The sequence below is a fragment of the Ananas comosus genome, linkage group 22 (assembly GCF_001540865.1).
Source record: "Ananas comosus cultivar F153 linkage group 22, ASM154086v1, whole genome shotgun sequence".
Taxonomy (NCBI): Eukaryota; Viridiplantae; Streptophyta; class Magnoliopsida; order Poales; family Bromeliaceae; genus Ananas; species Ananas comosus.
The window spans coordinates 846,601-868,111 of record NC_033642.1 but is presented as its reverse complement, the minus strand read 5'-3'; the positions used below and the strand labels follow the sequence as shown (position 1 = coordinate 868,111).

At 36.2% G+C, this 21,511-nt stretch overlaps 2 protein-coding genes across 2 annotated transcripts in view; one reads left to right on the top strand and one right to left on the bottom strand.

Annotated features, from left to right (window-relative positions):
* Nucleotides 20-4,289, bottom strand: LOC109726944. The gene is made up of 5 exons (XM_020256771.1): nucleotides 4,182-4,289; nucleotides 2,328-2,466; nucleotides 836-929; nucleotides 546-629; nucleotides 20-417 (listed from the first exon to the last, which is right to left on the bottom strand). The coding sequence occupies exons 1-5, from the start codon at nucleotides 4,219-4,221 to the stop codon at nucleotides 277-279; spliced, it is 498 nt and encodes a 165-aa protein (XP_020112360.1). The 5' UTR covers nucleotides 4,222-4,289; the 3' UTR covers nucleotides 20-276.
* Nucleotides 7,354-21,511, top strand: part of LOC109727259 (callose synthase 10) — a 39,355-nt gene continuing 25,197 nt past the window's right edge. The window contains exons 1-17 of the mRNA XM_020257299.1: nucleotides 7,354-7,839; nucleotides 7,982-8,079; nucleotides 8,217-8,380; nucleotides 9,996-10,119; nucleotides 10,400-10,510; nucleotides 12,126-12,251; nucleotides 13,389-13,478; nucleotides 15,058-15,155; nucleotides 15,235-15,352; nucleotides 15,518-15,646; nucleotides 16,056-16,132; nucleotides 16,219-16,297; nucleotides 19,107-19,199; nucleotides 19,289-19,391; nucleotides 19,532-19,655; nucleotides 19,743-19,926; nucleotides 20,033-20,085. Of these exons, the coding sequence (XP_020112888.1) occupies nucleotides 7,611-7,839; nucleotides 7,982-8,079; nucleotides 8,217-8,380; nucleotides 9,996-10,119; nucleotides 10,400-10,510; nucleotides 12,126-12,251; nucleotides 13,389-13,478; nucleotides 15,058-15,155; nucleotides 15,235-15,352; nucleotides 15,518-15,646; nucleotides 16,056-16,132; nucleotides 16,219-16,297; nucleotides 19,107-19,199; nucleotides 19,289-19,391; nucleotides 19,532-19,655; nucleotides 19,743-19,926; nucleotides 20,033-20,085 (2,000 nt within the window). The 5' untranslated portion in view covers nucleotides 7,354-7,610. The remainder of the gene's footprint in view (nucleotides 7,840-7,981; nucleotides 8,080-8,216; nucleotides 8,381-9,995; nucleotides 10,120-10,399; nucleotides 10,511-12,125; nucleotides 12,252-13,388; nucleotides 13,479-15,057; nucleotides 15,156-15,234; nucleotides 15,353-15,517; nucleotides 15,647-16,055; nucleotides 16,133-16,218; nucleotides 16,298-19,106; nucleotides 19,200-19,288; nucleotides 19,392-19,531; nucleotides 19,656-19,742; nucleotides 19,927-20,032; nucleotides 20,086-21,511) is intronic.

Here is a 21,511-nt window from a genome sequence, read left to right as displayed (position 1 = left end):
TATAACTCGATCAAAAAACTTTTGACAATTAAAACCGAACTGATTCACCAATTTAAGGTTGAGCTGGCAGCTTGAATGATTCTTCTACAAACAGAAAAAGGAAAAGAAAAGAACTTTTCCAAATTGGGAAACTCCATTGAGGGATTATAACATGAGAGAGAGAGAGAGAGAGAGAGAGAGAGAGAGAGAGAGAGAGAGAGCAGCAGATCACGGTGATACAGAGAGCCGAGACAAGACATTTACAAATCTAAAAGGAGAAATGGCTTCTGCAGCTCTCTACATGCTCGTCTCCACCTCGGAGTCCACCTCTACGGGATCCTTCGCCGCCGTGCTGTTTCCCCCCCTCAAGCGAGAGGAGACGTTGTCGATGGCGGAATTCAGCTGCCGTATCTTCTCGTTCAGCGTCTGACGAGTCTTCTATTTTCAGAGTCAAACAAAAAGAGAGGAAAATGAAAAATGAAACGGAACATTACGAAAGCCTTAACTTGTAATAATATGATCGGAGTAACAAATGTGATTACGGTGGTTTCTTTAGGACGCAGTACCTCGAGACCCTCGTCGTAGTAGTAGATGGGCCTCTTGGCTCTCCGGAACCCATTATCGTCTTCACTCAACAACGATCTCCGAATCTTAAAAAAGAAAAAAGGAAAGTGGATGAGTAAAGGTAGAATTCTCAAAAAAAAAAAAAAAAAAAAGTGAACTGTTTTCCGATATGTCTTTCGCATAATGTTGTACAGAAAAATGTTGACCAGATATAAGAATAAGAATTATCTGTTATTCTTGAATGGAGTACAAACAGACCGAACGATAGCTCTGTAGAAGGAAAAATAATGACCTGTGGGGCGAAGACGTAAGCTAACGTTCCGAAGATCGCTCCTCCTAAGACGAAGCCAGCGAGGAAATCACCACCTCCGCCTCTGGAACCATCTCTGCATATAAATAAGCATTAGACGTCCAGAAAGTCAAGAAGCGCACAAGATGGATAATAAGTGCTATCTGATTAAGGCGCCGAAAAAGTGCCATTATCTTTAGAAAATGCAATATATCGGAGAATATTACTCAAAAAAAGATCTGATGCAAGGGTACCACAGAATCCGATGACGACCTATTGGTCTAATTATTAATACTAATAGATTCATGGCATGCATATCTGACCAAACAGACGTTAAATTGTGTCGCCTAATGGCTTGGAACTAAATCTCACTGCCAATAATAATTAACATTGAAGAGAGAAAGAAATAAATCTTATCCAGCAATAAGGCAAGCATCAAGAAATGTTAAATATTATAATCTTAGAATTGGAAATGACCAAATCTGAATGTGGTAAAGATTAGTCTAGACAAGTTATCAACAGCATCATAACTTAGAGAAGCAATATCTGTAGTCTATACCATTATAAAAAATCAGCATAATCATGATTTAAAAAAGAAATAGAAGAAACGACTCTGTTTACGGCATCCAAGCAAAGAGAAACTAATAAGCAAGCAATCATTAAGAAAAGTAACTTCAATCATGTGTCACTTAGCTATACTGATAACTGAACCATATTGATAACTGAATCTTTACTTGTTTCTTCTTCTTCTTTTTTTTCCCCAAAGAGGTCACAAAATTCTCCTAGTACTTCAAGTACAAAGAGTACTTGAAATAAAAAAAAACTTAAGAAAAGTGTAGCCAGTTGATTGATACATCATGTTAACTTTAAATGGACCGTAAAGAGTAGAGAACTCCGAGCCGTTCTTTTCAGTATATAAGAACATGTGCTGAAAAAGGGACACAATGATTCCATAGAATCAAATAATAGTTAGCAATCAGACAGACTAACAAGTCTCTGCATGCGCGTGAGCCTGTCGTTACATATACTCATATAGTACTACAACTGGGAAAAGAACGAAGACTCGGTTTAAGATGGAAATGGCTTCAAACTAACAATTTAGTAAGGGGGCGTTTGGATTGCTGTAATTGTAGTTGGTTGAAAATCAAGCTTGGTGTTCGGTTGAAAATCAAGTTTGGTGAGAGTAAAATTATCGGTCTTGCCATCAACTAGCATAATGCCGGAGAGATCCCCTGTTTATTTATGGACTAGGTTTTGGATCTTTTTACGAAAGATGACATCGAGCCATTTCTAAGAAAATTTGTTTTTGAGAATTTAAGCCCACGGCTTCCTACGAGATCTTCACAGTGCCTTCGTGATGGATGACAAGACAAATATTTTTACTCTTAATAAATTTGATTTACAGCCAAATGACAACTTCATCAATTCAAATATCCCCTAACCAGAAGTAGGACTTCATAAGCAAGAGATCTAACAAGAAATGTTGTGCCCCTACCTGTACTCAGCACAGACGGACAAGTTTCGACGGCCATCCATCTGCTTTGACTTCTGGCGAATGGCTAATTGAGATGGAAATGCACCTGATTCTTTAGTCTTGCCTGGATGAACATTGTAGTTCTTAGAACGAGCTCCGCCTAAACCAAAAAAAGGAGGATGCAAGTGCCATAGTTAGAGATTTGAATTTTGCAGTTCCAACTTTTCTGCAACAGTTGCTATCTTAGTCAGAACGAGAAAAAAGAAACAACGAAAGAGGCGGTCATCTGAATCCCTTCATACAGAAAATCAAATAGCAATTTAGCCTTTCAAGAAAAGGAATAGGTAAGTTATTCAGCTCAGCCAAAAATGTTATATTGGTTTACTGTTCTATTCCATAATCAAATTTGGAAGTTCGTAATACTTTCTCTTTGAGTTCGTTTTCCCTAATGGTGTATGAAGCTTCTTAACATTGTAACTATAAATTGAGGAAATCACAACTTCAAGTTAAAAGTTTCCATCATGCCAAATCAATGCATAATCCGAACCCTGCGATACTGATAACAAAAGTAAATAATGCACACAGGTTTATAAGTAGGGATTCTGTTAAATCCCAATGTCACTCCCATTTTTTCTAATGGCAAATTACCCAAGTCGTAATTAATTAAAAGTTCAGAAGAAAATATCAAAATGTCAAGAGTTCACACATCCATTTCAGAATGGGCTGTAGTTGATGTAAGCCTGTAAGTCTTCAGCTACGATCTATGCAAGAAACTCCGAAGTCTTTAAACTAGATAGCAGCTATGATACGGAAGAAAAATTGACAGATCAACAAAACAGTTATGATGCCTTTTCTTTTGGGAATGTAATATATCATAGCATAACCACACTCAAGTAGACACTGTCTCAACACCGTGCCACTATGACATAGTTCAAGCCTCTTACCTCCACAACCTACTTCAGGGTTCTTTTAAGCTGATTTTTTACATGATACTCTTCGTAGAATGATATCCCCATATTTCTAAAATTCCACAAACAGAGTACTGCTTTCGAAACCAACCAGCACTTTTGATATCAGAACATAAACATATAATTAGCTACAGACTACTTGAATTTTCCCTTTGACAATTTAGTTGGTCGAAGGACAAGAAATCAGCAATAGATTTAAATTGAGAATGTCAAAGCCAACATCGAACTCGTAAGTTCACAATTTTTGGATCAATAAGAGGAAGAAGAAACCTGGCGAAGTGTAATCCACAAGGATTCGAGCCCTAGATTAGAAAATAAATCATGAAAAGAGAGTATTGCGAGCTCATCGGTGAGAAAGGGAGCAGTCGAGGAAGAAGCAATCGAGAAATGACTACAGATGAATACTGATTTATCTACCGTCGTACACATGCAATCGGATTGATAGATTCCACAATCAATCGATCCATGCATCAAATCAGGTTCAAAAAACCGTACAAAGACATCAATCCGATCCTTACATCAAGAAGAAGATGAAGATGAACCCTAGAGAGGCGGAATCCGCACGGATTCGAGTCTCCAAACCCTAAACTTCGAACTGAACCATACAAAGAAGGAGAATCGGGAGCTCACCAGAGAGGAACAGGGCGGCCGAGGAAGCAGCAATCAAGAAATGACTACTACTCATCATCTAACGCTACATGCATACAATCGGATTGAGAAATTCCACAACCAACTCACCTCCATACATAAATCAGATCCAAAAAACGCACAAAAACACATGAATCCGATCCTTGCATCAAGAAGAAGAGGGAGGAAACTCCTAACTAGGCGGAATCCGCACCGTTCCAAGCCCCGAAACCCTAAATTTCGAACTGAATCGTACAAACAGGGGGGATCGAGAGCTCACCGGGGACGAAGAGGGTGGCTGAGCACGCCGCGATCGCCATTTCTCGGAGCCGCGAAACGCAGAGAGAGAGAGAGAGAGAGAGAGAGAGAGAGAGGAGGGGGTGAAGAGTGAGACGTGGTAGATTATCTCGCCATTAAATAGGTCTTCGGTGAGACGAATTTACCCCTGAAGTTGGGGTAATTAACGGCGGTTACTTGTTGATTGGAGGGTAATTAGGGGTAAATCATAGGGGTGAAATTGGTATTTGGAGGCGGCGATGAATCCCGAGGGAGGTAGCTTCGGTTTATCCGTTTGGTGCGGTCTATGGGATGGTACTGCGTGAACCGAGTCCACCACATCATCTGCACAAAAACCAATAAACTTGCAACACGTCATTATTAAAAACAAAAAAAAACTTCAAATACAACTTCACACTTTCTTACTTTAGTACATGTGGTCTAAAATGTATCAATTTAGTATCTTATGGTTTTATTTTTATTTTTTAATTATAGATTTCACTAATTTTTTTTATTAAATTAGTGACAAAATTAAAACTAAATTATACTAGAGTGAATATTCGATAAACCTATGAGCGGTATATGAAGTTTTTTTGTATATAATTTATCAAAATATTAATGAAAAAGCTGACGAGAAGATAAAAATAAAACAAAATGACACTGACTTGGTACATTTTAAATCAGAATGTATTAAAGTGAGAAAGTGCAAAACCACAGGGGTGGTATTTAAAATTTACTTTTTTTTTTATTTTTACTCCCCAACTTTTAAAAAAATCTATAATTTTGTCCCCCTTAAAATTCTAAAAATATATTCAGGATGGTAAGGTGTTAATGGAAAAGACAAAATCATCAAATTATCCTTATTTTTTTATAAAAATAAAATTATTTTTAAATATTTTTTTATTATTTTGAAAGATATTTTCGGTATAAATTATAAAAAATGACAGAATAATAATAAAATCCTAACTGAGGGGGCAAAATATAATAAATTAAAATATTGAGGGGTAAACTATAAGTTTTGAAAGTTTGGAAAGAAAAGTAAAAAAATTAAGTATTTATAAACAAAATTTCTATAATTTAATTTTTTTTTTACAATTTTTATTATAATTTGCAGTATTTTGAATGACATGGACTTAATTGAAATAAAAATTAAGATTATCAATCTAACCGTAAGCTAAAGAAAAAACAGTTCGTGACCAAAATGAAAAATCAAAAACAGATAGGAACTACTCGTGCAATCATCGCTTCTATTTTTAATTGTTGTTAATTTTTAATCTTTAGTTTTTATTTTTATTAAATTTATACAGTTAAAAATACCGCTAAATCTAATATAAATTGTGAAATAGCAAAATTTGTTATTTACTTGATGTAGCAAATATTAGTTGACGTTCATTTAATATGACAATTTGTGAAGTGTTAAACTATATTTTTTTAATGAGACTTAGAGGGGGGCCAAAATGCAGAAAAATTTTATATAAATATTTATTTTTTTTCATTTTCCCTTTCCAGTGTTAAAAAATTTATATTTTACTTATTTGAAACTTCAAATTAATAGATCTAGCCCCCTTTTTTTTGTCATTATTCGGTTATTTTTTATAATTTATACTAAAAAATATTTCTAAAAATAATAAAAATGTATTATTTTTTTATAGAACAAATAAGAATAATTTAGTTATTTTGCCTTCTTCATTAATGTGGTAATTTTTTAAAAATATTTCTAAAATATTAAGAGAACAAAATATAGTTTTTTAAAATAAAAGGTGAAATTGAAAAAGTTGGTATTTACAGAAAATTTTCAATATTTTATTATTTGGCTAAAAAAAAAATTTCATCATAGAATAAGTATTTTTTTGAAAAAAGGTTATCCTCAAAATTCATGAAAAAAAAAGTAATGTTTTATTTTTCAATTTTTTTCCCAAAAAAAAAGAGCTGCTTTTCATCCTTATTGTTTTTAAAAAAACAGTTTTTTGCGCTTTTTAGAAAAAAAGGATAAACTTCAAATACCAACCACCGGTTTCGCACTTTCTCGTTTTAGTATTCTGTAGTTTGAAATATATCAAGTTAGTGTCATGTGGTTTTATTTTTATCTTTTCGTCAGCTTTTTCGTTAATATTTCGTTAAATTATACACAAAAAACTTCAAATACACTATCTAGATTTATCGAATATTCACTTCAATACCCTTTAGTTTTAACATTGTCACTAATTTAACGAAAAAAATTAGTGGAATCAATAATAAAAAGATAAAAATGAAACTATAAGACACTACATTGATGTACTTTAAACCACAGGGTACTAAAGTGAGAAAGTGTGAAACCACGTGGATGGTATTTGAAATTTGTCTTTTTTTAATCAACAGGCATTTATTTATATATATTTTTACACTAAAGTACAAGAACTAAGTCAGAATTTGGTGATAGTACAAGGACTATATGTACATTTTGCCTTCGAAAGTCCAAACAAATGCTGCTGAGCAGTTACACTCGGCACGTTATTCCGCGGTCGCCGGCGATTCTGCGGGCGCACTTACAGGGAATCTCGACCGTCCACTGTCAAGGGATGATGAATGTACGGTGGATCCGTTGGGTCCGTATGCGGGACAATCCGGAGGATCGCACTGTCTCCACGTCCTCTCATGCCACGTGCCTCGTCGCGGTGTCCGCTGTTTTTGAAACGCGCTCTACAGCGACGGCCCTTTTGGTAAATTCAAACTGTACCCCGATGTATTCTCCTTCATACACGTAAGGCGATGGAATGGTGCTTGCGCTTACAATTTGGGGTACGTTTTTGGTACGCGTACCCCACCTTTTTTGAAAAATCGTATAAAGTGCGATTTTTGGGGGCAAAATTTGTTGTTTAGTGCTTGTGCTATGCCCTTATTGTGATTTGGTCCTTTTATATTTGAATCTCTAAATTCTCTAAGTATTTTATTCTAATTTATAACCATTGAAAGGGTTATTTCGAAAAGGGAACATAGAGGTAACTAGGGGTCCTCATATTTTTCCGGAGTCCCCCTAGTTTTCTCGTCTCTCATTGTCACCCTCTTCGTTTTCACCCACCTGGAGAGCAGAGTAGCATAGGGACTGAAATGAGCTTCGAAATAGTACAGGGGCTATCCAAACAATTTATTTTATTTTATTTTATTTTTATTTTATTTTAGCATCGTCCCTCTCATTTTCGCCCCTACAATCCGAACACCACCATCACCGCCTTTTCCGTTTTCGTCGCCTCGCAGATCCGCGTCTCCTCCTCTCTCTCTCTCTCTCTCTCTCTCTCTCTCGCGCCCCAAACCCTAGAAACCCTTCTCCTTCTCCGTTCGCGAGCGCGGATCCACCCCCTTTTCCCCCTCCCTCTCGTCCAATCCTTCGTTCTCGGGCTCGCGGGAGCTAGGGTTTCCTCCGCAGGGGCCTCGCGCGCCCGCACGCCCGCGCGCGATGGCGACGAGGCGTAGTAGGGTGCTGGAGAACTGGGAGCGGCTCGTGCGGGCGACGCTGCAGCGGGAGCAGCTCCGCAGCGCCGGCCAGGGCCTCGCCGGCGCCGGAGCCGGTGGCGCTGGGCTCGCCAGCGCCGTCCCTCCGTCTCTCGTCAAGACCACCAATATCGAGCAGATCCTTCAAGCCGCCGACGACATCGCTGATGAGGACCCCAATGTCGCCAGAATCCGTGAGTTCTTCGTTCTTCTGAAGCTAATTTTGTTAATTTTGATGTGGATTATCATCCTGATCTTGTGTTGATTCGGGTTTGTCCTATTTCACATCGGCTTATTTCTTGTACTTGGTTATTCACTTATGGTTTTGATATGTAGTATGTGAGCAAGCATATACGATGGCACAAAATCTGGACCCACACAGTGAGGGTAGAGGTGTTCTACAGTTCAAAACTGGTCTAATGTCTGTAATCAAGGTATGACATGCTTCTTATGGAAGTTTACTTCAACTTTTGTTAAATTATTTGTTTTCCGACTTTTACTGTTAATCTCCTTTTTGGAACTAGATTTATCTTCCCATTTCTCATATTAACGGTGAATATATATTTCGCAGCAAAAACTTGCGAAAAAAGATGGAGCTGTAATTGATCGTCAGCGTGATATTGAGAGATTGTGGAACTTCTACTTAACCTATAAGAGGCGTCATCGGATTGATGAATTGCAACGGGAGCAGCAGAGATGGAGGGAGTCAGGAACTTTTAGTACAAATCTTGGAGAGTATGTATTACTATAACATGATATCAGCCAGATTCAATTACCTTTTGTTCTTACTTGATGTAGAAAGTATACAAAAACTTACTTTAATATTTAGCACTGGTGTATGTTATTTCATCTTCTGCTCTAACATAAGGGATTTTTCTGCTGTTTTTCCAACTAAAGCTATTCTTTCTTGCATTTTTTTTTTTTCACTCTGAATTGCTTTTTTGATGTCCCACTTCATGCTGGTTACTCGACGACTTTGTTGATAAGTGCTCTCACGGTACAGTGACTTCTATACAGACTCTTGCCTTGCCGTGCTGTGTGTCTGTGCTCATATTCTGGCTAAAGGTAGAGGACGGGACCAGTCCTCCCCCCCCCCCCCCCATCAGGCGTCACTAGCATTCATCACCAGTGTTTTTATCGGATTTTTCTCCCCTCCTATCGAGCTTCGCTAGCATTCATCACTCAAATTTTCAATTTTAGTGGTTCGCTCGCCAGTTGTGATTGCTTATGTCTTTAATTAGATCCTTTTGGGAGTAGATTGGTGAAAAGAAGGTGAGGGAAAAAGAAACATCAAAAGTCTCACCAGTTTTGGTATAGCATCATTTAGCTGTACTTCCTTAATCGTTGGAATTATTGATAGCACCTCTAGCATGTGCAATTCCCTTCGTAAAACCAAGCTTTGGACCACTTTGTAAATAGTGTTGCTGTGTCGCTGGCGCCTTAAGGACATGAAATAAGGATCCATAGTTCTATTATGTATAAAGTTGAGCTACATCTTCTTATGCCTCTGCATAGTCTTCAAAAATCAGGTGCAATTATCTCTTTAAGATTGTGGCAATGTGGCTCTGTCCTTTTCTGCTATCTAGTGCTCTTAGGCCTGCATGCCTATTTGGTTTGTGATTTCCTTGTTTTTGTGATAAGCGCCTTCTATTGAACTAGCTTTGTTAAGCCCATCTTTTATGGATAGAGTGCACAAATTAACCAAAACATGCAGGTTTTCTGCTTGCTTAGAATATGGATATCCTAGTGAAAATAGGAGAAACCACTAGAAAGGACAATCTTCATGGCTATGATATTAAGTGAATCCCTCATTCTCATTGGCAGCCTGTCTTAAGAAATGAAATATAACTGAAACCATAGTCAAAATAGTATATTTTTTGTTCTCTTGGTGTAAACTAGTCTTATGACTATTTCGCATGCCCTGATTCTGAGTGAAATGAGTTTTAAAATTATACCCAGAGGTGAAGTTTGCTTACATAGCTGGAGTTGGCCTTAGTAGAGTTTGCATAAGGTGGCTACTACATTTGTAATATTGCTATATTCTAATATTCTTGATTTTAGGCAATACTGTCTGATGTTTAAACAAAAGACAATTAACCAGTTAGCAATGCCACTTGGGATTTTTGGGGAAGAATTTCCAGTTGTTCCTATCGTAAAGCATTTTTTTTAATGAAGTGATTGCTCTCTAGGCGATTTTGGTGTAGTGAAATTATATGTGCAAAATTGTTACCATTGCACAAAGCATTGCCCTATGTATATATTCCATAGTTACCTTTGTTCTCTTCCTTGCACTATTTCATTATTGTTGTTGTTGACTCACCTAATTTGTGTGTTTTTAATTCTGAAATAGGATGGAATCGAGAATGATAGAAATGAAAAAGGTTTTTGCCACTTTACGGGCCTTACTTGATGTTCTAGAGGTTCTTGTTGGAGATTCAGCTACGGATGAACTGAGTAGACAAATTATGGAGGAGGTAACCTTTGTGATAACAAATCTTCTCACTGAATATTTTGTACTTGTTATCTTCGCATTTATAAGCACAAGGGATTTTTCCAATCTAGATATGGTGTGATGTTTTCTTCAAGTATTCATTTTTCAACTTTCACTAGAATTATTAGGATTCAGCAATTTACCCACTTTCTTTGATCTGATGTAAGATTTGAGTCCTCTGTGCAACGTGCACATTCTTGATGCGGTCTTATGTATTGAACTTGATATTCTTTCTTCTTCTTCTTCTTCTTGTTTTCTAACAGGTAAAGAGGATTAAAATATCTGATGGGACCTTGAGAGGAGAACTAACGCCTTACAATATCATACCTCTTGATGCACCTTCTGTAACCAATGTTGTTGGTTTCTTTCCAGAAGTAAGTTTGCTTCTCACTAACTGACCTATTGTTGAAGTACAGTACTTCAACATCTATTAGCATTAGGGATGCAACTTATGGACCTTTGAGATATGGAGTAATTGATATTTTGGGCTCCGGTTACCCGGTATTTATTCACTGTCTTAGGAAAAGGAGAACTTGCTGAATGAACAACTCTGATATTAAGTAAGATACTAATTTGACTGATTGTGCCAGTGCTAAAACTAGCTTTGCGACCCTAACCATAGAACTGATATATTATCTCTGTTGCTTTTTCTTTTTTCGTTGAAGACACTGAGTTTCATTTGATTATCCTGAGATTACCTTTCTCAAGCTGACCAATTTATTTTATTTTCCTTATATGTTTGCACTTTGCACAAATGGTTGCTTCATACAAATAATTTTTTTGACATAACTAATGTAGGTGATGCAAGCGTGGAAACTTTGTGCTTCTCTTTAATTGAAGGCTGTTGTTTCTTTTGTTGGAAATGATGCATATGGATGCAACCGTGTAGTTTGTAGTTTGAACATCGAAAAGTTATGAAACTCAGATAACTTAAATTTACTATCTACCATTCCAAGATGAGAACCAATCATTGCCGAAGTCATGCAATAATGTTTAGCAAGAAAAATCCCCCGAAAGTTTCAACATTTCAGAAATAAAACTGTGAAAACATTCCACCAGTAGACAAACTCGTGACTTCTCTATCGTTCACTGTTTCAGAACCAAAGCAACGCGAAGAAGCTGCCTAAATTAATGGCCAATTATTTCCTAGATTCGGTTTTCTATGTTGGATAGTTTTAGGACTTAATCGTGTTCTTTAGTTTAGGCAAATTTGTGTAGAATGAAATGTACTATTTAGTATTTAACAGTGGTGTTACTTGTAAAAGAGAATTGCTGATTTACATTCAATTCTTGTGGGGAATAAATTCTTTGGTTTGTCACATGCACATAGGATTACTGTATACGACCACGGAAGTAGTCTAGTGGTGGAAAAGGGGACTTGTAGACAGATCAAAACAGGTGTTGCTGATTACTTCATAGAGCCTCCTTCTAGAAGAGCAAATAGATCCAAATATGAACATAATCCCATTAAATCACTTCTAACTTGAGTAGTTCTCTTAGAAGAGTTGTAATTAAATCCTATATCCGTTATATACTGTATTCTGTTAGTCCATTAAATCATCAGTTAGATTTTCTGCGGCTGTATTATGTGTTGAATGTTGGTGGCTTGGGTTCCTTTTAGAAATGATCTTTTCTATGCCGTTGTGTAGCACAGTTGGTGTGGACATGCCCCTACTCGAATTTTATGCCAACATTGCCTTGCACCTTTGCCTTGTTTGGAGTCTGTTGGAACGTTTTTCTTTTAAATCCTTTTCCTCACTCGTATTTCATATCATTCTTAAATAACATTCTCTACTCTCCTTTGCTTCTGTACATAAAGCACCCCTTTTGTGATTTTCCTGCGGGAACTTTGAAATTCTATCAATTTCATATTTTAGGTGTATGTGAGTGTTTGACTAAACCGCCATGATTAGATGAAAAAATATTGTTTAATCGTGAAAAATACCTCTGTTCATTTCATAATAATTGTGTTTAATTGTGATTCATCAGGTAAGAGCTGCGATATCTGCAATTGGTTATACCGCAGACCTTCCTCGACTTCCTGCTAATTCCGGAGCTCCACAATTGAGAAAATTGGATATGTTTGACCTTCTGGAGTTTGTTTTTGGCTTCCAGGTTTATACTTGCTTAACTGCCGGTGCTTTGTTTGTTCTTTTGTAATTTTTATTGAGGAAAGCTCTTATTGATCAATTTACGTCAAATAATTCATGTTGTATTTATCATTTGCTGTCTAATCTAGTGTAAGTTGTAAAAGAAAGGTGGGCCTTTTAATAATATGTAACAGAGAACAGAAGCATGAAGCCAAAGAGATGAAAGTAAGCAATGTCAACTTGTCATATTTTTGCTATGGAATAATGGCCTGTCGGGCTCAGCTTATACTTCTGCATGAGGGCTAACTGGGTGACGCCATTAAGCAGAACTGAACACCTAATTGCTTTTTGACTATATTATGCTAGGAGCTTCGTTCTTAATCTTCAAATAGAAGCTCAAAGTGAGATCTTTTCCTTTTGGTCTTGGCTTCAAGCTAGCACTCTATGATTTTTGTTGACCAAGATCCCAGTTTTGGCTTCAGCTGAGCTGAACACGTGACAAAGAAAATATTGTTAGGACTATCTGTACTTTCATTCTTATTATTGTGCTATTTGTCTTTTATCTGCTGGAGGTGGGCTTCTTTTTCTTTTTTCTCTCTATCTCTACCCATCTCTAGCCAAAATCCACTAACACAGGCATATTCTAGCCAAAATCCACTAACACAGGCATATTCTTATGAAGATCTACCTGCTTGAAATTTTTAGACGTGAGTTGGTTTATTTACTCCTGTTCTAACTTGAACTAGTTCATATGCGTGCATACAAGACTGAAGCTTTGATATACATAATTGTGTATACTATCTTAGTTTTCCTTTTCGAAATTTAGGTCGGGTCTATGAACATTGTCTGTGTTAACTGCAACAGTAGACTGACATTGATGCTTTGGTCAACTCAACTCAATATGCCTCTATTCTGGTGCGAATAGGCTCTAATATAAAATGTGATAAAGGAATAGAGTAGGATCTATATATCCATTTTTCTAGGTGTATCCTCTTTTTGCTACTTTTATGTTTAGTAGATTATATGCAGTAATTAAAACGAATGTAAAATATGATTTCTCTGAGATCCTTTGTGTTGCTTTCGATGAGGTTTGCTTATAAATGTTCATTTTAATTTCTATTTTCCTTTTCCTTCAAAATACTCATGTTTTGTTTCTATCCAGGAAGATAATGTTCGGAATCAGCGTGAAAATGTTGTAATGACCATAGCGAATGCTCAGGCTAGGCTTGGCTTACTTGATGGAGTGGAGCCGGTTAGTTATTCTGTCAATTGATCTAACAAACTTGCCTTTTGGATTTTCTCTCATGCACCAGCTCATGCATGTCCAGTTGTATGCTGAGTGGGAGTAGAATATGTTATTGTTTTTTTTCTTTTTGAAATTTTTTTGAACCCTCAATGTTAATGGGTTCTTTGTCTTTATCTTGACAGGAGAAAGGCTAGTTAGTCCTTCCATTTGTAGCCCGTTAGTCGGATATATATCTAAGCTCTCTATATATAGCTACCTGTCCATGCTTCTGCTATCATCTTACAATCTACATCCTAGTGGATGTACTGCATGACCTTTGGGTTATTCTTTGGTTCAATTTTGTTTTCAGTAGACGGAACGGAATCAATACTGTATATTATTGATGTTAGCAAGTTAATTATGACAGTAGCTATGGTTTTTGCTAGTTATTTGCAAGCTTAGGGTCCGCTATTATGGAAAACTAGATTTGTACCCATGTGATGTACGCGCTTGTTTGTAATGATTTAATTATGCTATTTTACATGCAATTAAAGAAAATTAAGAGATTATTTCATTATTGATTCAAAGGTAGAAATATAGAAAATAATAAATACTCAAGATATTATGGAGCTGAAAAAAGATAATTGCACAAAAAGAAAACAAAAAGAGAGTTATTTTTTGGAGGAGAATCGTAAAAAGAACAGGAGAAATTTACCTTCATAGCCAAAGAAAACTGTCCTTTTTCCTATGTTAAAAATGTCCTTTTTGGCAATTTGTATAACGATATTCGAAATCTGTCCAGAGTTCATATATTTGTAACTGAAATCTAGTCTATGTAGCGATAGAATACTAAAGTCATTTGATCCAAATAAATTTATCTTATTTAAATCACACTTTTATCTTATTCAGTATATCTTTATAATTTTATTTACTCTCATTTAATTTAGAGTTGGACTGGTTCAACATTTAATTTTTTTTAAGGAGGTTTCCTGTAAGATGATGATGTGGCTTCGCAAAATTGCTCGATATTCTTCAGTTTTATATATTATTATTATTATTATTATTATTATTATAATATTGATATAGTGATATTGATTGATATATTGATATTGATATTGATATTGATACATTGATTCAATTTATTATGGATTGATGTCCCTTGCAATAGAGTTAGTCTTGTGAGGAGGTATGATAACTAGAGATTGATAAGAGAAAAGTTGGTCCACATAATATTTTTTGGCTTTGGCAGAAAACTGGGAGTTTGATCTTTTTATAGAGGAGAAACATAACAATAGATCAGGAGAATATCAGAGCCTGGTTTACTTGCACTCACTTGATATCTGGCATTTTGTCAATTTAATTGTTCTTCTGGTCAAGCTTCATTTGGAAAGTCATGGAAGCTTCATTATTGAAGTCATGCAAGGATGATCCCATATGACTAACCTTTCTTGCAAAGCCAACCAAGTATAATAACCCGGTGAATCATTTGGCATCATATTGATATACAATCAGATATTGGCCGTGAAGTTATTGATAGGACAATCTGAAGGCAGTGCATTTTTTTTTTTCCTGGATGCTGTTTTTTTAATTGTTTTGTTGAATGCAGAAAATCGATGAGAAGGCTGTAGCTGAAGTCTTTGACAAAGTACTTGACAACTATAAAAGATGGTGCAAATATCTAGGCATTCGTGTTGTATGGAACAGGTAATTGATTTTGTCTTTTTTGAATTATTAAGTCTTTCTTAGATTTTACTATTATGACATTTGTGAAGCTTCAATGCAGCACAGCAGCACTTAATAAAAGCAGGAAACTCATATTTCTCTCTCTCTACTTTCTAATTTGGGGTGAGGCTGCTAATGTTCGCTTTCTTCCTGAGTGCATTTGCTACATATTTCATCACGTGAGTTTTTTAAATCACTTTAAGCAATTTTGCATTATCATCTAGATACATATTTAGTTTCCTATGTAGTAACATTATTTTTACATACGCAAATGTATGTATATACAAACATATACATTGATCTTCCATCCTATTCATTGAACTTACTGAAGGTACATTTCACAGATGGCAAAGGAATTGGATGCAATATTGGATTCATCTGAAGCCAGTCCAGCTAACAGCTGTACTAGTAGTAATGGTTCTGTATCATATCTGAAGGAAATTATTTCTCCTATTTATAAGACTATGGCAGCGGTAGGTACAATTATTAGTCGTACTGTATGACTTTTAGTTTCTTGAATTCATCATCTGAATATGTTTGGGAAATTCTCTGTTGATTAATTGAAATGCTAAACGATATCTAATGCGACTTAAAATTATTATAATGTGCTGAAGGAATTAGAGCTAATTGTAAGTTTTCAAATTAGAGGAAAGATATATTTCAATATTTGAATTGGATTTTTGTTTTTACCTCAACTGTAATGCTTCTTTGTATAAGTTGTAACACAATGATATCTTTTGCATTGCTTACTCTGGCAATGTGCTGCTCTCTTGAATAAAAAAAAAATGTTTACCCTTTTGTTGTGATATGAAGTTTGTTCTTCTGACTTGTTTCATCTTGTTGCATTCATTATTGATTAATCTGCCTGATTTTAATTTTCAGGAAGCTGCTAACAATAATAATGGCCAAGCTGCTCACTCTGCCTGGCGGAATTATGATGATTTTAACGAATACTTCTGGTTTTTTCCATTTCTTTTGGTGCTGAATCTTCTTTTTCAGTGCTTCAGAACCATAAGCTTACTTATTTTGTGCTGTGTAATTTCAGGTCACCTTCTTGCTTCCAGCTGAAATGGCCGCCTCAGAAGGATTCCCTGTTTCTGCGTGAGCCAAAAGGGAGGATTAGGGTAAATCGGAAACCTACTTAGGGTGTCAAAATTTTATTTGAAGTATCAAACAAGTTACGTAATATGTTGTTTTAAATGCCCAAAACCACCAGCATAGGAACATTACAAGCCAGGCCTGTTTGGGAATATGGCTATAACATACAATCCATAGCACTAACTATGCTTTTCAAAGAAAAAAAAAAGAATTGCTCACTAGCTTGCCCAGTCTTCTTCCAATGTTCTAAAAAAGTAGTATGCGGTATGTGTGTGGCTCACTCACTGCATAATGCGTACGTGGCATACCATCGCCTCTGCGGGCCCATATGTGTTTTAGTTATTACAGTATTAAATTATATGTAACCATAATAAACTTATTAGTATGCCTTTTGAAAGTAGGAATAAATAGATGGATTATTATAAATTGACTATAATTGTATGAGAAATAATAATTTCTCCATAAAACTGTCTCCTACAATCTTTTATGTTTATCCGCCAAGTCAACGTTTTTGAAAATCTAGCAATGCCCTCTCTGAACCCAATAACCAGTTACAAGTTCTAAATTCAATTCGTAGAAAAAACAGCATATTTGACACTCGTCGCATATATAGGCAGACTCATTTTTCTTGCAGATAGGGGTTGTGTGCATAAATATGTGGCCTCATTTTCCTGCATTTGTGGGCTGTCTGCATAATGAGCTGCATATACAGTAAGCAGTAGGATTGCGCATCTGGTTCACTTATGTGGCCAGATATGAGGCCGCTTAGACCGATTTGTAGAACACTTTGTCCTTCTTTCTTGTCCTATGGACAGCTTACGATTTCTTACTGTTTTGTGTAGTCTATCTCAGCCCCCTTTTTTTGTTTCTTTGTCACCTGTTGTTTCATAATTCTTTCCGGTGGCGTACGCTTATCAAAGGTACCATTGGCTTTCAGGATAGGGATAATATGTAAATATAAGTTAAAATATTTCTCTATAGGCACCCCATGGTGCGCGCATAAGCTAGCTACTATCATGCTTTTTAAACAGTCATATGTAAATTTACGTTTTATGCCTACGATTACTTACTAAAGTGCTTAAATGTCAGGTATATAAGGTTGATTATATGTAATTGATTGTTTTTGTACATAGAATATTATTGTTAAATAAGTTTTTTGAAATTTTGGCATGTATATGGCCATGATGTCCTATAATATATATAAGCAGGTTATCAGAAGTTTTTTGTAGTATTTATTGTTTTTGATTCTTCTAATGTTTTCTTGTAAGCTATCACTTTTTTTTGGGGGTCTAATTTATTACATATTGTTTTATCTTGTACGAACTGCATATGCACCTGCCGACTGTCTGTTTTCAGACTATTTTCTCTTTATGTGTTGCTCTGCTGCTAATTGTATGGGCAAAACCCTTGGTTAATTCATTCTCCCTGGTTTAATGAGCGCTGTTGATAGGGTTTCCTGTGTTCGTTCAGAAGTCTAGTATAGCTTCTTCTGCTGATTACCCCTATTTATATCATTATATTCGTACCCTATTGTCAGATTTAGGTCAGAATTCAAAATATCTCCAGACCAAATAAAAGCTGCGAGTATAAGTTGCTTGTATGCTTGCTTGTGCACGGAGTTGTGAACAATATTTTATTTTACCATGAAATGGAATGGCTGATTCCATGATTTTTTGTCTTTTTTTTAATGAGGTATAACTGGCTATTTTATCTATTACGGAATCTACCATCGATCAATTCCCTTTTCATTTGGGAGTATTGAAAATAGCCATCATTCTAATCTGAGTTTCATCTTATTTCCTCAAAAACACATGTCAGAGTCGGGGGCATCCCAATCGGATTGAATGGGATGACAGTTTCACAATTCAAATCTGTAAAACGAAAATTTTGATAATTTCACACATCACAGTATGTTAGGCTTACTAATTCCTTAAGGCAGCGTTTGGTTAGGGGATAGGGATAGGGATAGGCCCTTATCCCCCCTTTATACCCAAACGCTAATTTTTTACCCGAGAATAGTAGTTCTCGGTTATCCCCACCAACACCTCCATTTTCTATATAAAACTACCTAATATTTTTCTTATCCCCGGGAACAACCCAATTTTCATCCAAACGCTATTTTTCTTATCCCCATACTTGTACCTATCCCTGTAATAGCTAGTTCTTGCTTATATCCGAACCAAACGGTACCTTAAGGGATTTGTCTAAAAGATTTGCGATATAACTCGGCAAACTCATTTGCGTGCTCGTGTAGACTAAGGAATCTTTCTGACCAACTATTTCTTTTATCCTGATCAATTTTGGGCAAGGACAACTGGACAAGGAAAAGTACAAAATGTGATGTGGTATGGAAGCTTTTTGAGAAAAACAGTGTGTGTGGTAAAATTAAATGAGGAACCGTGTGTTGATGAGGCCTGTCTTTCATTAATTCAAATTTTTGTCCTTCTCCATTAATTCTTGTGAGTTTCTTTGATGTTCTTCTTGTCTTACAGAAGAGTCATTGAAAGAGACCTTGTTATCTAGTAAGTATCAATGTGAGTCTCAGGGCTACCTATATTTGCCGTGGTTTGGAATGACACCAAAGTTTAGAACAATGGCATAAAGTTAATGATTGGTTGTTGTATTTGTTGCATTTTCATATGTGATGTGTCATATCTGATTATTGTAAGTATTTAGGAAAGCGGTTGTTAATTATGCATCCTACTCTGAGGAATTTTTCCTATCTGTCAAAGAATTTGTTTGTGTGTGTGTAATATATGTCTCTACTCTGTTATTCCATAGGGACCAGTTTTTATGCTTTGTTTTGCTAACTTGTTTTCTCATTGTGATATTCAGACATCAAAATGCAGCTTTGTTGAGCACCGAACATATTTGCATTTGTACCGGAGTTTTCACCGGTTGTGGATTTTTCTACTTCTCATGTTCCAGGCCAGTTGCTGTAGTTTACTGATTTCGTCTTAGTGAATTTTGCTTGGTCAAATTGTGATTTTATGTGGCCTGTTTGCTTGGTTATGCAGGGGTTGACAATTGTAGCTTTTCACAATGGAAAGATCAACTTGAATACCTTCAAAATCATACTTTGCACTGCGCCAGCCTTTTTTATTCTGAACTTTATAGAGAGTATGTCGCTTTATGCTAAACTAGTATTTTGATCTCTCTTATTTTGAGATCTATATGCGGATCTAGCTAACATACTGCTAGGGTTGCTTGTTCACTTTGACTTTGCTTCGTTAATATTTGGGCTATTGATTCTCGTATAGGCTGCTTGGATGTTCTGCTTTTGTATGGTGCTTATAGGATGACCAGACGTTTTGCAATCTCTAGGCTGTTTATTAGGCTTTTTTGGTTCGGATTGGCTTCGGCAGCCATGACTTATCTGTACTTGTGAGTATGTAATGTTGTGGTAACCATATATATTTATTTGTGTAATTTATGCGCTGAATCACATTATTCTTGTTAAATCTGAGGCAGGAAGGTTTTGGATGAAAGAAAGCAATCAGATTCATTTTATTTTCGGATATACATTCTTGTTCTCGGTGTCTATGCGGCTATTCGCGTGACATTTGCACTAATAGTGAAGATTCCAGCTTGCCATACTGTTTCAGATATTACGGATCCATGGTCCTTCTTTCAGTTTTTCAAGTGGATATATCAAGTAAGCATTTTTACTGTTATACCATAATTATGGTTTATTTACATATTCTTGGTTTACTCTCTTGTTTGCTTAATTTCTTCACCCCCCTCACCCCCCCTCAAATTAGGAGCGGTATTTTGTTGGGCGTGGCCTTTTTGAGAAGACAAGTGATTATGCCAGGTTTATAACTTTCTTTTTGTTCATTCTATTAGACTTGTATTTGCATGATCAGACCTGATGTTTTCTCTATAACTAGTAATTTATTTATGCCATGAAACATGGAGACATAGTTGTTGCCCACCTTCTTTATCTGCCATCTCTGGCACATGATAACTCACTTATGCTGTCTACCATAATAACACTTTTGTAGGTCTGAAAGTACTGTACTAAAACATAGTAGAATTTGTGACATTAAGTGAATCCGGAATACAATCATTTCACAACTGTATCTAGAACTGACTTTTGGCACATGCATTTTAAGAATCTTAGAGCACCCATTTTTCTACCTAAATTGAGTGTCTTGTCCCAAGACATGCCAAAAATGGGGCTCGTACATCACCACCTGGATGTTAATAATTGAGCTGGTGGTGAGTTCCTTTCAAATAATCTAGGCAAGCAGGGGGATTGCCATTTAAATTGTTAGTTTGCTGACTAGTGGAGTTATGTTGTTTATTTCCTGTTGGCAAAGCTGAAATGGTCATAGTTATTGATGTGGCAAGCAGTTTAAACTCAAGGGCTGTTGATTTTAGTTATACTTTTATTTTTTCTGGGTATGCAACTTGGAATCCATTGTTTGCTTTTTCAGTGATTAAAAAAGCGCGCCTTAGGCGCGCGCCTAGATGCCTAGGCGCTAGGCTCAATGGCCAGCGCCTAGGCAGCCCCTAGGCGGGCGCCATTGCCTAGGCGCGCGCCTAGGGCAAGGCGCAAGGCGCAAGAAAGGCGCGCCTAATATATGTTTGATCCTACCGGGTTTGGATCTAAAAATATATGCTTTAATGGGTTTGGATCCTATATTTATTGGTCTAATGGGTTTAAAACATGTAAAATAAACCCAAAACCAATCTAATCTAAAGTTCTAAACCCTAAACTTGTATCCGCTCCATCTCTCTCTCGCCGAGTCCGCCCCCTCTCCTCTCGCTGAGTCCGTTCCCTCTCTCTCTCTCCCTCTCTCCGCTCGGACCGATTGTGTCTCCTGCTCGTCCATCACCTCCGGTTGCCTCTGGCTATCCCTCTCTGCTTCTTCAACTCAACTTGCCTCTCCCTCTATATTAAGGCGCGCTTTTTTAATCACTGCTTTCACATGATCATGATGCTTTTTTAATGATTTTTGGCTTGAAACTTTAAACTTTTATGCATATTACTTTTTATGATCTTGTGCTTATAATTATATGATTTTCACATCAAAATTTCCTATATGTTTGTGAATACCTTTATGTTGGCCTTTATTTGGAGATAAAAAAGGTAATTTGTTCTTTACTTTTATCTATGTTATTTTCTTTTTCAAAATTATCATATATGTTGTTTGGCTTGTTTTCTTTTCTTAATTTTTTTCCTTTTGGAAACGTGATTATTTGGGTAATTATAGAATATTTATTGTGATAATATG